The 18,248-nt window shown below is 28.9% G+C and overlaps 2 protein-coding genes across 4 annotated transcripts in view; one reads left to right on the forward strand and one right to left on the reverse strand.

Annotated features, from left to right (window-relative positions):
- SoxN (SoxNeuro) overlaps positions 1 to 18,248 on the reverse strand; it is a 224,783-nt gene that overhangs the window by 160,665 nt on the left and 45,870 nt on the right. The gene's annotated exons all lie outside the window — the stretch shown is intronic.
- LOC118069531 (uncharacterized) lies at positions 5,748 to 7,342 on the forward strand. The gene is made up of 4 exons (XM_035087707.1): positions 5,748 to 5,888; positions 6,096 to 6,601; positions 6,919 to 7,057; positions 7,140 to 7,342. The coding sequence occupies exons 2-4, from the start codon at positions 6,101 to 6,103 to the stop codon at positions 7,247 to 7,249; spliced, it is 750 nt and encodes a 249-aa protein (XP_034943598.1). The 5' UTR covers positions 5,748 to 5,888; positions 6,096 to 6,100; the 3' UTR covers positions 7,250 to 7,342.

The raw sequence follows: 18,248 nt of genomic DNA on the forward strand, positions 1-18,248 counted from the left end.
GTACTAGTCAGTGGAGAAAATATCAAAAGGGGGTCTTGTTGGTGCCCGCATGCCAGCACCACCCCCAAGGGGATGCAATCAGAACGTTTCAATCAGCAGTCACTGGAGCACTTCCCCGCGTTCTTCGTAGAAGCCTAGAGAGCAAAATAGTCGTGGTTGGGGTGGAGAAATGGCAAGAGAGGGTGAAATAGAAGGAGAGATGGGTCCCGATTACTTCGATAACCAACGGGCATTAAATCTTAGACCAAAGAGGGCGGAAACCCCTTCTATATATACCACTTTTTTTATTCTCTCTCTAGCTCGAGTGCTTCTAAAGCAAGAGGTGAGTCATGACGGTGCGTGAGTGATTTTAAAGTAGGTCTCGCTGAGAGTGTGTGAGATCAAGGGAAAAAGAATCTACGATCGAGGTTTTCATTAAAGTATTGGTTGGAAATGCTATATGGCCTCATGAGTCTTTGATGTAAATGTGTTTGCTTCATCCTCCCTATTTCATCAAACTTGTACTTTTACGGATATTTGAACTGATAGGAATAAAATTTTCTAAAAACTTGACTTTGATACACTTTTTTCCCCTGCAGCAAATGTTTCATTTTACTTTGTTTTAATCGCATAAATTTCTTTGAAAAAATAAAGCTGTAGAATTTTTTTTAATGAACTTCCATATCATAAAAAAGATATATCATCAACAGTTACATTGATTCAAATGATTTAATGTTTAAAAAAATATTTAGAATTTTAAATTAATGATCCCCCAAGACAGTTTTGGTTATAAAGCTCTACTGAATTTAAAAAAAAAAAATTTTTGTCTAAGACTGTAGATTTAAATCGAAAATTTCCCCACATGCTTGTTGATAAAGCATCAAAAATCCTTAAGCAATTTTTTCATCGTCTCTCTCAAGAGTGTGATAAAAAGTCGACGACGCACCTTATTTGCGTCTAAGTGCCTGAGCACAAACCAGAGAAGCACCGGAAATCTGCCAAGAGGTAGAAAGGATGGTGTCTATCAGCATATTTCAAAGATAAGCCTCGTGCTTGTACCCCACACGAAACAGCCAACCTTTAGCTGAGCCATCAGCTATAATAACAATCCGATATGATTACACCATAATCGTAACACAACCGAGAAAGACGATGAGATGTTGGAGGATAGAGGACCTAAAGGAAAGCACTTTACACTTGATGCAAAGAAAATTACGCTTGGGGAATTGAGATATCATGTTTATATCTTCAAGTTCACTGACATCAACTAATCAATGGATTTTATAATACAATTCGTTTTGATAAAACTTTAGCAAATATTTAATGAGGTACATTTCAAAATCTGATGAATAAATATTATTTGCAGTATAAGATAATTAGTTAAATTTTTATCACCTAAATAAGCTAGGTAATTTTAATTTCAATCTATTTTGAAATATAATTTAAATTTTTACAAAATTAATCAATATTCAACTATAATTAAATTCAATCATGATATTTGTTCAATTATAATTTTCGGTCAACTCAGGTATATAACGATCAAGAAACTCTTGCAATTACTAGTATTGTTCACTAGGTTTCCAGAAACAGACAAGGTAATATTCTTTATCCAAATTCAAATCTAAAACAGACCATTTTGGTTGATACTTTTTAAATTAATATCTTTTAATTAAATATCACAATCGAATTTATAATCAAAAATATTTGAAATATTTTTAATTTTAAAAATCTTTCATTTAAAAATATTCCAATATTCCAATTGTTGGAATTAAAAGTAGTCTCTAATGTGTAAAATAAAAGTATTTTAAATATTTAATTAAATTTATTAATTATTTCCAGAAAACATGGCATCAAGTATCCACATTGGTTTGATACTATTTGCTTTCCTTCATCTTGGAATGGCATATAGCATCTGGGGTCCAAGAAGTGAGCAAGATGCTACTTTTGATGCAATGTTGGATATCTTCAAGTCTGTGAATAAAAACCCTATAACATCTGATATTGATGAAGAATCACAGTTATTAGCTGATAAATTATTAGCATTATTTAAACAAGTTCATGGAATACGTGTAAATGGACGAGATATTATTACTGATGAGACAGGAAGAGCCATAGCAGAAGTGATTGACATTCTTGTACATTACAGTGGTGATTCAAAGTTAGATGAAGCTGAGCAACAAGTCAATAAGGTTCAAGGGTTATTCTTTAATGAATATTTATACTTCTTGAATAGAAATATGTTACCTGATGAAACTAAAGCATTTATACGTAACGCAATAAGATTAGATAGTGACCAAAACTACGAGCATAGTGAAGCTATGAGCACTTTCTATAGAGCAGTTGCTTCAGTGTCTGAAGTAAGTATACATTTTTTTTTTTCAGTAATAGACTTGTGTATAATACATTCATTTATTTTTTAGAACCCATTATCTCAATACCGTAACAAGTTTCCAACCACAAGGGCATTCCTCAATGAACTTCTTAAATATAATCACAAAGTTGAATGGGATGCATTCTTGATGATAGCTACAGCTTATAAATTACAATCTCTTGAGTCAAATAGTAAGTCTAAAATTTCAAGTTTATTAAGACCATATGCTAATGATTAATAATTGACTATTTCTTCTAGATGATAACTACCTAAAGGAATTTAAACGTCTTAGGAAACAGATGATGGCTAAATTAGAATTGCATGACAATAAGTTTTATGCAGCTCTAGGCATAAATGAATCTCAACGAATGTAAACTTCACTATTAAATTTTAAATCTTGTATATTTTTTTACTAATCATAAATCCATATGTATAATGTATAATTTTGAAATATCATTCAAAAGAAAAAACAAAGACCTACAATTGTTATAAATGTGAATATGAACTACGTAGTTTTATTATATTCATTATATTATATTCGTAAAATTTAAGCAATCAGTAAAGTGTTAGAGAGAGTTCTTATCACTTCAACGATTATTAAATTCGTTGAATGATCATCATGTTTCTCAATTTAAAATAGATTTTAATAAAATTAATAAATATATGTGTCATTAGAAAACATGTTGATCTAAAACCGAAATGATTTTATTTTTAATGAAGTAATAATGATCCAGTAGTGCTGTATGATGAACTATCTCAATTAGATATTTACTCAGTTGTATCATCAATTTATCAGATATATAAAAAGCCCAAGTCACAATTATATTTACTGGTATTGTTCACTTAGTTTCTCAGAATAAAACAGGTAATATTTTTGATCCAAGTCAAATCTAAATTTCAAATAGACCATTATGGTTAATACTTTTATAATTTAAGTCTTCTATTAAATATCACAATCTAGTTTATGATTATTTGATTAAAAATATTTAGATATATTGTTAAAATTTAATATAGCTTTCTTGTATACTGATGTTTTTTTTAGAAATTATGGCATCAAGTTTCCACACTGGTTTGATATTCTTCACTCTCCTCCATCTTGGAATGTCATACAGTATCTGGAGTTCAAGAGAAGAACAAAATGCTATTCTCAATGCAACTCTAGACATTTTTAAAGCAGTTAATAAAAACCCTACAACATTTAATACCAATGAAGAATCAAGACTTCTGGCTAGTCAATTGTCATCATTGTTGAAACAAGTTTATGGAATACGTACACGTTATACGTCAATTGGTGATGATCCGTTGAGATACGTAGAAGAGCTTATCAACCTACTAGTAAGAGAGAGTGATGATTTGGAGCTACAAAAAGCAGAACTAGAAGTCTACAACAACCAAGTGCTATATGTAAACGATTATCTACAATTGTTGGATGGACACATGTTACCTCAAGAAATTCATGCATTTGTTCGTAGAACAGTGAAGTTAGATAATGAACGAAGCTATAAACATAGTAAAACTATTAGCAGTTTTTTGAAGATATTTACTTTAGAAGCTCAAGTGAGTGTACATTTTTTCTTCAGCCATTTTATGAAATTACTTCTATTTAATATCACATTTTCAATGTATTAATTTTTTTTTTAGAAAAAATTCAAAAATTATCGTAAAAAATTTCCACTCATCGCAACATTTCTCAATGAACTACGCAAGTATAATGAAAGAAATGAATGGGAGGCATTCATGATGATAACAACAGCTTATAAATTGCAATCTTTGGAATTAAATGGTAGGTTTAGAGCTTCAATTTTTAAGCTAAAATTCAATGACTTCAAATTTTAGTTGAACAAAATGCTAATGATTGATCATTCATTATTTTTTCTAGACAATAATTATGAAAAGGAATTCCAACGTCTCAGGAAGCAGTTGATGAATAAACTAGCATTGTATGCAGCTGGATTCAATGAAGCTCTAGATATAGTTCGAGCTGATGAATGACAAATCTTATTATTAATGCCTTAACTTTTTATATAATTATATTTTTTTTTTATTAATTTTAATGTACACTAATTTTTTAAGTATTAATTAAAGATGAAAAAAACTATGTTTTTTTATAATGTTGGAGAATATAAAGATACCTAAATGATTTTATTGATATTCTGAGAACATCATCCAAGTTATTTCAATTGTTTTGATCAAGTCATTTTTACAAATCTTCTAGGAATTTGTTTAAAATAGTGTAAGGCTCTTAATTTACTTTATTTAATTATCTCAATCAGTCATTATTAAACCGAAACAGATCAAATTTCACTTGAAATAAAAAAAATCTTTGGAGATGTTCACCAACAACTGTATCTTTACAAATAAAAGAACAAACTAATGTTTTTTGGAAGCATAAATAATAATTACAAATTATTACTATTTCGATTAGAGACACTTAACTATGATTTTATTGTTCTAATAAATTTTGTAATTACACAATGACCACAATATTTTTGTTAATTATTATGTAAGAAAATAACAAAAGAGTGAACAAACGATTCTTTACAATAGTAAATCCATAAGCAATTTTTGAATTTAGATAAAAATATTTCGATAATGAATTTTGTAATAAAAATTGATATAATTAAAAAATACATTTTTATTGTTCTTTTATTTCATTAAAAATTTATTTTATTTCATTTTCAATGAGCATCCAAGTTTGTTAGTATATGCTCAACTTATTTTCAACAAATATAATCTTGTACATTATTATTAAACTATTGGAAAGATAAAATAACCTAACACTACTTCAACCTGTCTTAGGTGTCCAATCATAAAATTTCTGAATGTAAAAAAAATTAATCAACTTTAAATAAACTTTGTTTTTAATGCACGTCTTTAAGTACATTTTATTCCCACGATTACTCTCAGTCGAATTATTTACACTAATATTTTCAATTAAGCAATTCCTACTAATCTTTCGGAAAAAACCATACTCATAGCTATATTACAGTAAAAACCCACACTTTGAAATGTAAATATTAACTACATGTTATTACTTAATTGATAAGAGACATTGTAATATATTTTTATTACTCTAATAAATTTTTTGATGCTCTCTAATGACCACGATTTTTCCCATCATTATCAAAATTTGTTTTTGATATTCAAGTTTAAAAACAAAAAAAATTAAAGAAAAAATTTTGATTATTGTCATTGATATTTGCTTCTAATTTTAGTAGGCTTGTTACAGTATACATTTGCAGTAATAAATTGATAAAAACTACTTTAATTAAATAATAATGGATCAATAGCGATATTAGTAATAAAAAATGATATCCACAAGTCAAATGATGTTGTGTATAATAAAATAATTTTACTGACATGAAATGTTTACTATAATCTGACGTATACAATTATGGCCCAATAGTACTTGTGGGCAAAATAAATTTGATTAGATATATATTTAGTCACAGTTTTATGGTGAGTCAGGGTATATAAGAAGTCCAAGTCACAATTATATTCACTTGTATTGTTTGCTAAGTTTGAAGAACAACAAAAGGTAAGATTCTTCACCTATATTAAAGTAAATGTAAATCTAAAACAGACCATTTTGGTTGGTACTTTTCAAATTGAAGTCTCATAACTAGATATCCTAGTCTAGAATACTTGAAATATTTTTAATTCTTGAAAATCTTTTATTAAAAAAAAAAAAAATTGAAGGTATTGTTGAAATTATATTTAATTAAATATGTTAATATTTATTCAGACAATATGGCATCAATTATCTACACTGGTGTGATCCTTTTCGCTCTCCTTCATCATGGAATGGCCTATACCATCTGGGGTTCATCAAGCGACCAAGAAGATATTCTAAGTAAAACCTTGGATATCTACAAATCTGTGAATAAAAACGTTAAGACATCTAATATTGAAGTTGAATCAAATCTCTTGGCTCGTGAATTATTTTCATTTTTAAAACAAGTTCAAGGAATACCAATTCATCATGAAGATACACTTTTAACTCGTGTAGCCGAAATTATCAGCATTATTGTACACCGAAATAATAATTCAACATTAACAAAAGCTGAACAAGAAGTTGCTAAAAATAACAGACTATTTGAAAATGAATATGCATGGTTTTTACGAAATAATATTACCTCTAATGAAGCACAAAAAATGATTCGAGAAGCGTTAGAGTTAGACAGTGATTACAATATGGAGCACAGTAAAGTTATGAGCGAATTCTTCAAATTATATCTCGAAAGACAGAACGTAAGTATAAATTTTTTTAAATTCTCTACACTGAAAAACAAATTTGCTATAAATAAAATATTTTTTTGAAGTTGACAGGGTAATATTTTTTTTAATTCAGTTCTGATGATTACAATACATTTTTATTTTGAATATAATTATCTGAGTATTGGTTGATTCCAATATTTCATTGAATGATCATTTTTTTTTTTTTTCAAATATTTTATTGAAAATTTTTGAAATATAAAGAAGAAATTTTTTAAATTTATAAAGAGAAAAAAAACTTTATTTAATTAATTCTGTATTATACTAATCATAATTATATTTTTTTTCAAAAGGAATTTCCAAGTTACAGTAAAACATTTCTAAATCGGGAGAAATTCCTCAGTGAACTTTATAAATATAATGTGAAAAATGAATGGCAAGCATTTTTGATGATGACTACAGCTCATAAACTGCGGTCTCTCGAGTCAAATGGTATATCTAAAACCTTCAAGATTTCAGTTTTTAATAAAATAATAACAGTCGAATAAAATATTAATGGAATATTTTTTTTCAGACGATAACTATGTCAACGAATTCCAACGTCTCAGTGACCAGTTGAAAGAAAAAAATAGTATGCATTTATCAAAGTACTTCATAGCTATGAACCCATTATTAGGAAACTGAGCAACGTAAAATTCATCTTTACTTCAATAATCAGTATCAAAAAACCTAAGAAGCTTTTATAATTATATAAATACATTATACATTATCACTAAATATTTCTTTTAATGATTAATTCTTTTTTTTTTCCTATCAAAATGATAAAAGTTGCATAAAATTTTTATTTTGTTAATCTTATCTCTAAAATTAGAACTTTAGACTATGTAACTCAATCTTTATCAAGAATATAATTTTTACAAGCAAAACAATAGAATTTATTTACCAACTAACACAAAATTTATTACGAAAATTTACCATGATTTATCATTAACTATCCCTTATTCCTATTGATATGTATTCCTCGTTAACGAGCATGATGCTATATATGAATTAAATTATTACGCAGAAGAGCAATCCAGACATACACTTCGAGTTTCGATTATTATCTGATAATAATGCGATCGGTTATTGTTAGTACAAACTGATGACAATTGGTAATTGGAATCAAAAAATATATGGAGTGATGGTTTTGAACAAATAGTATAACTGTAGTGTGTATACTAGTGGATGTTGATGTGTAGCTACATTGAATGAACAGGTTCTACGTTGACAATGACACGCTCTGGCTTTTGATAGTTGTGTAGAATTATCGATAAATCAAGAGGGCATAAGGGTGAGTGCATACGTTTGTTATCTAACTCTTAATTATATCCAATTAATGATCGAATTGGGAAATTATAGAACAATATGTATCGCGTCGATATCAATAATATTGTAAATTAAACCAAAACCATGTAAAAATAATGATGTTAATAATTAACGAATACGATTTATTGAAAATTGAATTTTAGTTTAAAATAATATTTATTCTGCTTGTAAAACAATGGCTAGAGATAACATAATTAGAAGAATTTCATTCATTTTACAAATTAATGGAATAATTAATTATTACTTTTAATAATATATACGATAAACTTTAAATACTATTTTGTAATATATTTTATTAGTTTAAGTTTGATAAAATAAATCAAATCGTTTTAGATAAAATTTATAAAAGAAACAAAAATAATTTAATTTTTATTAAATAAATAATAAAATAAATATCTTTAAGTTATTTCCCATTTTTAATAATCCAATTTAATTAAAAAACAATTCAAGTTTACTATACATTTTCACTGAAAGGTATGATAAATATTATCAAATAAAAATAATAAAATAAAATTATCATTTTTACCTGATGATGCTAATTATTTTTGGATGAATTGTTTTTCAATTAAATTCAACTATTGGAAGTGAGAAAAGACTTAAATTAATTACTCTATCATAATTAAAATGAATATTTTAAATATCTATTAATAAAAAATATTTATTAATTTTTTCTCAAATTTAATAATCAATAAAAAAAAAATGATTCTTTTGCAATGTAAATAATTTTTCATCTCAACATAATAGCATAAAAAGGCTTTTATGATCATAAAAAATATTTAACTTGGTCATCTCACTCCCTAGGAACACATTTAATTGCAGATAAAGTAATATTTGAGGAGGGATTTCTTTTTACCATACCTTGCAACAAAATACTCACAGCAGATAAATATATATAAAAAAAGAAATATCGTTGAAGATTGGAATTATATATTAATGATAGGCTATGTTGAAGAAAAGCTGAATAGATATAGCTGAAGATGAGCGAAGCTGTATATATCTATATAAATATATTCTGAGCTTGGAAGCCTTGACAATACACCCTCGACGTCACTCTCAATACCTCGACAACGGAAGGGAGAACGAGGGACTTAGAATCGTCGGATAGAAGCTATATACCGCGGAACGATGAAGGAAGAGATGCTGAGAGTCTTCGAGAAGAAGCTCGTGATCATCGATATGATGGAGAGGTGGGAAAAAAAAATGATGAAAGGTATTATACTCTGAGGTTGTGGTCTTTGCTGGTTTGTGTATAGCACTAGGGTAGGCAAAACCAATCGACCGTCAGTCAATGAGAGGACTAAATAATAATAATGATAAGACAGAGAGAAAAAGGACGTTAACTCCTACATCACCTACAACGATCTTTTCAATTGACACTTGGATATTTAAGAGTTCTACACCGAGAAAAATAATCAGAACTTTATTACTTGACTAATCAAATTAATTCATTTTAGATAACGTTATTAGAATTCTAGTAAAATTTTATTTGCAGTCTTAAACTGTTTTTCATACCATCTGATAAATAATAGAAAAATGAGTCTAGACACACTTTGTGCCTTAACTCCTTTTTTATTGATATCCGTAATTAAGTCATCTTTTAGTTTTCTTTTTTGTTTAGAACGAATGCCTATTGTTATAAATAATATACAATTATTTGATTACATCAAGTTATTTATAGCAACATTTTATTGATATTTATCAACCATAATCATAGTGATGATCATTCAATAAATTAAAACCATTTTTAATTGTCTATAATTAATTTTAATTTGTTATAAACAATATATAATTGTTTAAAATTATAAAAAGTCTGTATGTACATAAATTGATTTTTAGACTTCATTGTAATAACTTATTCATGAGAAGTTAAAAATGAAGTAAAGTGAATTGAAGAATTTGTTCACTTTATATCTCAACCACATTGTTAGAGCTACTTGATTAACAAAGATAAATAGTAGAATCTAAAATTTTGAGAAATTTAAATGGGTAGTATAGAACAATTCTTTATACTTTCTGATAAATAATGCATTACGTTAATGATTTCATTAACGTAATATATTGTTAAGAAATTTAATACAATTATTTATTGTGTACCTCGAGTATCTATTGACGAGACATTTCTAGTAAAATTTTCCTGACTCTACAATCATCTAGTTAAGTGATGGAATTTGTAGTAAAGTTAACTAAAATTCTAGCAAAATTGTTATTAATAAGAAATTTTTTAAAAATAATGAAAGTATTCATTTTTATCTAAACAAAAATGAATTTTTTGCAGAGCATAAAAATTTTCTAATATTTTTCATTATCTTTTAATCCAACTTTTTTATAAAAAAAAAATTGCTAATTTTTTCTCTGAATTATTTATAATTGAAAAAGTAACATTATTTTTTTGCTGAAGATTATGTACTCAGATATACTTTTTATCGCCCATAAACATAAAAGTGGTCTAGGGTGTGTATATATACTCACCCCAACCTACATAGACAGTAAACAAACTGTCTGAAACACTCCGGAACATTGCATTCCATTGAAGAAAGCCTCAGGTCCTCTCGACGGCATTATCTCGGTACATATTTAAGTGTATGACGTGAACAAGACTTGGTTCCATCCTACTCTTGAGCTTACGACCCCCCGGAAAATTCGCCTTTCCTTCTCACCAATATCTTGGTTGCCTATTCCATGTCTCTTATAGAGAAACGTCTTCACTAAAATCCATCGCCACTGCTGGCGTCATGGACCTATGTACGCGCAATATAACCACCCCACAACGAAAGCTCCTGAAAGTCCTCATTTCCCGGTTGCTGTCAGACGCAGCCCTGGGCGGGTCATCAGATAGTGCGGTTCGGATAATACTGGTATATGTAGTACGAATATGCCGCAGGAGACGATGTCGTTATAAGGGTGATGTGTTGGTGGCTGTAGTCATCGCTTGCTTGCTTTACAGTCAGGTGGACCTGCTCTATAGTGCTCTGGACATTACATTATCGTTTGCGATATATTTTAAATTGCTCCGATATGTTTTTTCAAGAAATATCAGTTTATATCTTTCTCGTTGGCTGGTTTCAAATCAATGAGTGATAAGATTTTACGACAAATTCGGGTAATTTTTACCGTTGATCTTCAATAATGTTATTTAAATAATATTAATCAATAAAAAATAACTTTTATTTCATTTTAACAACTGTCTGATCTAAAAAATGTTGTTAAAAAAGTTGAATGATCTTTCAATCAGAAGATTTTATTTATTTCCTAATTTTTTTAAAGTTTAAAATTTTCTATTCAATGTATTGGGGGGTAGTTATTTAAATGTGGTTCTATTTTTGAGTCTTGACCATGGCCTGCTTCATTTTTAAGAGGTCTTACCTGATACAGAATTTGTATAGCAGTACATTTAGGCCCAGAAAAGAGAATAAGACCAAGGTCATTAAGTAATTGTTTATATAATAGGTAGTTTCACAAGAATAATAGAACAGTTGGAGGGTAATAATAAAGTAGTTAAGAAATAGTAATAGAGTAGTTGGAGGGTAATGACATTTGTAAGGAAATGAATTCAGGCCTAAAAGAAAGAAAAGGACCATGACTACTGGGTAATTATTTATGTCATGAGTAGTTTTGCAGTAGTAATAGGGTAGATATAAGATAGAAATGAGGTAGTAACAATACATTACACTGTAAGAAAATGTAATCAGGTCTATTTATAGCTATTTTTTATTGCTACTGGGGTAAATACATGAAGAAAATGCTTGATTAATGAATTAAAGCAAAAAAAAATATTGATCGATAATAAATGAATGAATGGAAAATACTTAACTTTCTCCTCCAAAAGTGTTTAGCAAATGCAAAGTTGTTAAAAATTTTGATAAATGATGCTGAAATAAATTAAAAGACAAAAGAATAGAAAGATCGATAAACAAGATGAAAAAGAAGATTAAACATTGTAACTGCATTCTGAGCGACTAAAAGGAGTTGTTTTCCCCTGGTAACCATGGCACTTGGTTAATGGATACTGAGAGTCTTACGGCAGTAGAGAGAACGTCGTCGTGCGACGCCAAACTTAAACTCGTTAATTACCGACGCGAGGGCAACTTCTTGCTCGTCGCTCGAATATTTCAAACTATTGTATTCGCAAACCCCCTCCGGGAGTTGGCCAAAAGACACCCTTTGCCTCGCTCTCGTCCAGAATTTCTGCTCCCAGAATGTCCCAGAAACCCTGGAACGTAGTATTCTGGGCTCAGAGTCAAGTGACGTTAAGAAGAGAGGAAGAGTAAAAGTAGGCGGGCACTAGTTAGCTAAGAGGCGGATCTGTGTGAGAAGATACTCAAAGGAAACTCAAAGGAAATTCTGAGGAAGTAGATTGTAGCTTAAACATGCCCAAATTATAATCGATACCTTCAAATTCTCATTAAAAATATTCAAAAACTACAATGAGAAAAATTTTTTAATTTTATTTATTAGAAGTGCATTTTTTTTTAATAATATTTTAGATACTTGGATAGTTACGCGGGTTAAAGCACCACTCTTTTGAATTCAGCGGTCGCAGGTTCGAATCCCACTCGGATAAAAAAAAAATTCGTTACTAATAAAATTTTTTTTAGAACTATCAATTTATTGATAATTCTTCTGAACGATTGCAAAATGAAATTAATAAAATATTCACCAATTTTTTTTTTGTTAATTTTTAAATTGCATGTAAATCAGCTACTCGTGTTATATATATACATCATAAAAGTACATTTATGTGAAGAGCAATGGACATATTAAATTATTTAATTCAATATTATCACTGAAAAAATGTACTTCTAAATCAACTCTTAAAAATTTTAAGTTTTAATTTGCTTTTAAAGTCGAAATTAGAATTTATTATTCGATTCTGGTAGCTAAGGTTAATATTAAATTTAAAAACAAAATTCAAAACGTAAACCAACTATCATGAAGAAAAATCAAGCGTACACATTTGAGTGCACTGAAGTAAAAGTTAGTAGTTAAACTGAGATGATTTGAAAGCGAGAAACTTGAAAAAATAAACTAGAGTCATGACATTTTAAAAATAGAGAGAAAGAGTTAAAAACAAAAACGCACGTTACACGGAGAGTATAAGCAGTTGGTAGACAGGTAGATTTCTGTTGTATGTATCTAAAAGTACATACATTACAAATGAAAGAATTCACTGTAACGATTAAGGGACTAGAGTTAGTATATAGGATGTTGCTGCTGTATCATTGTTTTCACCATCCAACACAGTACACCCTATTCCCAACACAGACTTCTTTTGCATCACCGTCATTTTCTTCTTCGCATCAGTTGGCCTATTTTCTGGAACGTGCGCTCGACCGAGATCTACCCCAGCTAATAAGCCCCGTACATTGGCTTCGTTCAAGTAACACGTGTAACTGCACGATGGAAGAGCGAACCGGGTGAAAGAGAGCATCCTAACGACGGATGATGAGCTGGGAAAGGCGTCAAGGGGACATGATGAGGATACTAAAGCAACCTAGACAGAGAAAAAAAGAAAAAATAAAAGAAAAACGAGGAAAAATAACCAGAAGAATGGTTGCTTCTGTCATTGAAATCTGACTTTTCTGTCAAGGGATGTCTTTTTCTCTTGCTTTGGTAATGTGGTGTAATGTATCAAGTTCACACTCTGTACCTCTGTTATCTTAAATTTTCGAACCAGGTGATACTAGACATTATTTCTTTGGATTATTCTTTATACTCACAAGACCTGATATGATACGTTATGATAATGATGGAGATATTTTCTACGGATATGGATGCGTACTGAGTATGCCATCAAATACTGTATTGTTAGAAATTTTTTATGAATAGCTCCTGGATGCACTTGCACTCTTTGAAGATGTTGATAAACATTGCAGTCTAGTGGGAATTAATATCTGGAGTATTTTTTTCAAACTTCGATGCTATTAATTTTATAAAATACTTTTTTATCAATAAAAAAAATTAAACAACTTTTAATATATTTTTTTTTTCTATGTAATATCGTCTAATCTGATATTGATGAAAAAAAAAATCAATTTGTCTTCAATAAACTTCAATTTATCCTCCTGTATTTATTCTATTTAGGTCAATTTAGGATATAGTTGAATCAATAATTTATTTTCATTGTATCTAAATTGATGGTCCTGTCATAATTTTAAGATTTTTTTTTAACACCTAGATCCACGTGGATCTTTCGTGAGAAACCATCCAGACGCCACGATGATGACTAGAAAATTTTTTACATGGCGCTCAAACAAATTGCAATTTTTCATTAATTCACACGCAGGATGTTAGCTTTGGAGCTGGTCTACAAGCTTCGTCTTTTTTTTTTCTCCTTCTCACTTACTTTCTCTCGAGTTTCCCCAGAGAGAACGTAACATAAAAATGCGAAATATGTGGAGTTTATATGGGAAACGTCAAAGCGAAACGTGAAAGCTCGTCAGTGAAAAGAGCAGGAATAACATCAGACTGCGCTTGGGAATATCCTGTGTACAGTTCTCGACACTCGCTGAAATAAAGAGCCACGATAAAAAGTCCATCTTTTTTCTTTTTACACCTCCACCGTTTGATGTAACACTATACCATGTATATATGCACATAATTATTTTCGAAACGTGAAAGAAGCAATAAAAAATAGAAAAGAAAATATGTATTTATAAAAAAAAAATTTTATAATCATTATTATAATAGAGAATAACTTTTTTTTTTTTGTTTATTTAAATAAAAAAGTAATAATGAAGGAAATATTCTTTTATAAAATTAATTTGCAAATGTTGAAGAAAAAAAAATGTAATTCTTTTCTACGAAAGTTAGTCACTGTTATTTCTTTTATGTTCACAAAACCATAACGAGAAAATGAGCTTTTCCCGTTTCTAAAACTAGTAGGTACCTACTACACACTTGGCAAACATAAGTGCGAATTGCAGCACCCTTTTCCTCAGCCCTTGATTCTCGTACTCTCTTTCTCGACATTATGCGAATAATCATAACGGTGAGTGCCGTTGCGTATATAATGTGTGCAGGACACGTATACTAATTACTACACGTTGATTAACAAAAATGAAATTTCAAGAAAGCACATTGCTTTAATAAAAAGAATAATGAAGAATAAAATTTTTAATGATCGTTATTTTCAAGATAATAATTTCGTTTCATGCTTTATGATAATTTTTAAAAGCCCAATTTGTTTAACCTTAATTTTTTAATTAAAAAAAAAAAAGAAATTAACGTCTAATAATTTAATAAAATAACTTATTGAATATAATAGTAAGGTTTTTATCATTTATTTTATTATTTTAATTATTATATTTTATTGCTATTTATTAAATAAATAATGATTACATTGACTAAATTTATATTCTTTGCCATATTGGATAAAATGTCTCAAGAATGAAATAGGTCATGTTCAAGACTCTAGATTAAGATTACATTCAATTCGTAATAAAATAATAATTATTACAAACTCTTGGAAATAATTTGATTTATCAAATTTAAGACATCTCAAGATTATTATGTAATATATCAAAAGAGAAATCTCGAATATTTAATATATAATTGAGTACAAGAGAATTACTCAATTCTAAATCTTTGAATTAAATAAATTAATTTCTATGCACAATTTGAAATTAAATATTTAAAAATATTTTCAATAAATTGCTAAATATTTTAATATTTAATTTTATTATAAATTTAAAAATAATTCGAAAAAATCGACTTATTTAGTAATAATTTAAAACAATTCATAAAATACAAATATAATAATAATTAATATTAAAAATATTAAAAAAAAAACTGATAATGTAATCCATATTTAGTTGTTAATTATTTCTCAGTATAGTCCATTAAATTCCGTAATATCAATTAAAATAGATACCTTAATTATATTAAGAGAAAAAAAAGACGTTATTTCCATTAATGAAGTAAAAAGTGTTGAAAGTAAATTTGCTTTATAATAGCATGATTGTTAGATAGATATAATTCGCAGAGTTGACAGTGCCAAGATAAAGAACAGGTAGGGAATGAGGAAGAGAGCGTTGGCCAAGTGTCATTCAATTGCATATCCCAATTAAATAACAGGCAAAAGGGCGACGTAGCGTCGCGGAGCGTCCCGACGCCCCTAATTGCGAATAAAAAGGAAGTGAAATAAACACTCGTCGTATGCTCTTCCGACCCTATATACGACAACGCGACCACCCTGGAATCGTTCTCCGCTGTGTGAATGCATAAGTTTTCCAAGCGCGAAGCTTCTCGTGAATAATAAACGACTCTTGAGTTTTGTGTCGTTTTTTATAATGATCTATTTAATAAAATTATTATTAATAACACTATCAATGCAGTAAATATTTATATTATTTTTATATATATATTTCATTTCATTCACAATTCTATATCATTTTAAATATCATTTTCAAAGTATAATGAAATTTTTGATATGAATTATTTAATTCAATTATTTTATTCTACTGATAAGTTTTATATAAAATGAAAATAAATTTTAATCAGTATTATTGAATTAAATATTAATTCAATCTGCAATTTTTAATATATTTAACTCATTTTAAAACATTTTCAAATTTTAATTTTAACAAAAATTGGAATATTTTCATACACAAAAAAAAAAGATTGGAGTAAAATTTATTTGGTAGCTCTGGGGGTAAAATTTTACCCTGTAGCTACCTAGTAAATTTTATTTCTCACTACCAACAGAGAAGAAGTAAAATAAAAATAATAAATATTTATTAAACAGTGGTATATAACAGAAAAAAATGTTAATCACAAGCTCAAAAGTCTTTCTCTTTTTCGAATGCTTCATTATATATCATATGTAGCGTGTAATCTCTATAATCTCCTGCGTGCAGGTCTCTGCAAATAAACCAAAGAACCCGGTAGACGTGTTACGTTGAGAGTATATACCATAGGATCATCCCGAATTTATCCTTGCGCTTACAATGGAAAATATCGTCGAGGTCCGCAAAATACTTACAGACTTAGACTCTGTATATATCTGTATCTGTATATATATACATATAAGAAAAGTCTTGTTTGGAGAATTCAAGCAACGTTTATATTAACTTTACGACATGAAATCCTGTACAGTGTCCGGTGTATTTTTCTCACTATAGACATCCCTTAATCGAATTTCGATAGGGATATTTGGGTAAATAAAAGTAGATAAAGGAAAAAGAAACAGATTCAAGGGGAAAAAAGGGAAGTTGGACAATTGTCTGTCAATCATCTGACATCATAAATCCTTTTTATTCTCTTTGACACTGTCATTGGGAATCGATTAACAAGAAAATACCAACACCTCACAAGTCAAAAGCTTTGTTTAATTATTTAGTGTGTGGTAATCTTTCTTCTTTTATTGAAGCAGACTATTGCGGACATTTTCCTAGATATAGACAGATTCACGTTTGTATATTTGAACTCAAATGCATGCTTGTTTAAATTAGAATTATGTATTATTTTTAATTAAATTTTTTTTTTCCTGTACATTGGCCTCTGTCTCTTACTAGATTTAAAAACTTTTTAGCTCGATAAATATGATATATTTACCAGTAAAATTAATTCTTCTCACATGGTAATTGAATTTTAGATAAAATAATTCACAATTATTTGATGAAAAACAATACTTAATAAAATTTCCAACGAAAGAGATAAATCATTATTTTCTTTTAAATTCACCTACAATCTTGAGTTCACTCAATTATCGAGCTTTAAGACAAAATTACCAACTGTATGCACACTAATGTATATAATGAAATGAAAATGATGGGCCATAAGAATCTTATTCATACAAGCTAAGAAGCTTATATATTTTCCAACAGCACCCTTCAAACTGGCATTGAGATATAGCCTCAAACCGAGAGTTTCATCTCTTTTCCTTGAATGCCCAATTATCATTGTGAAATATCAACTAGGAAATTGGATAATGCTCAGAGATAAGGAGCCAGTACAGGATGAAATCAAGACTACTTCCACCCTCAACTTACAAATGCACGAATAAGTAAATGAAGAAAGAAACAAATTAAAAAGCTTATAATAATAATAAATACGGATGCAGACAAATATATACAGACTGAAATGCCAACGTTATATACTTGGAGTACACAATTGTGGTATTCTTGTAGTCTAAGCTTAACGGTGGTGCAGGTTATAGGTGTGGAGGTCATGATGAGAAAGGAAGGTGGAAAGGCAACAGTATATATATATATATATATGTATATCTACGACATTGGATGCGGAAAGCGGCAGTCACACGCGATTGCAGAAACCGCGGCGAGATGACACTCGTGCTAGCGCTAATTGGGCCCTCGAG

The sequence above is a fragment of the Chelonus insularis genome, unplaced genomic scaffold, assembly GCF_013357705.1.
Source record: "Chelonus insularis isolate UGA/USDA-ARS -01 unplaced genomic scaffold, ASM1335770v1 contig_41_pilon, whole genome shotgun sequence".
Taxonomy (NCBI): domain Eukaryota; kingdom Metazoa; phylum Arthropoda; class Insecta; order Hymenoptera; family Braconidae; genus Chelonus; species Chelonus insularis.

Excerpts from the sequence above, each read along its gene's own strand:
- LOC118069531 (XM_035087707.1), top strand. The coding sequence starts at position 6,101 with ATGGCATCAATTATCTACACTGGTGTGATCCTTTTCGCTCTCCTTCAT. Across the intron at positions 6,602-6,918 it reads TATATCTCGAAAGACAGAAC|GAATTTCCAAGTTACAGTAA; the intron begins GTAAGTATAAAT and ends TTTTTTCAAAAG. Across the intron at positions 7,058-7,139 it reads GCGGTCTCTCGAGTCAAATG|ACGATAACTATGTCAACGAA; the intron begins GTATATCTAAAA and ends ATTTTTTTTCAG.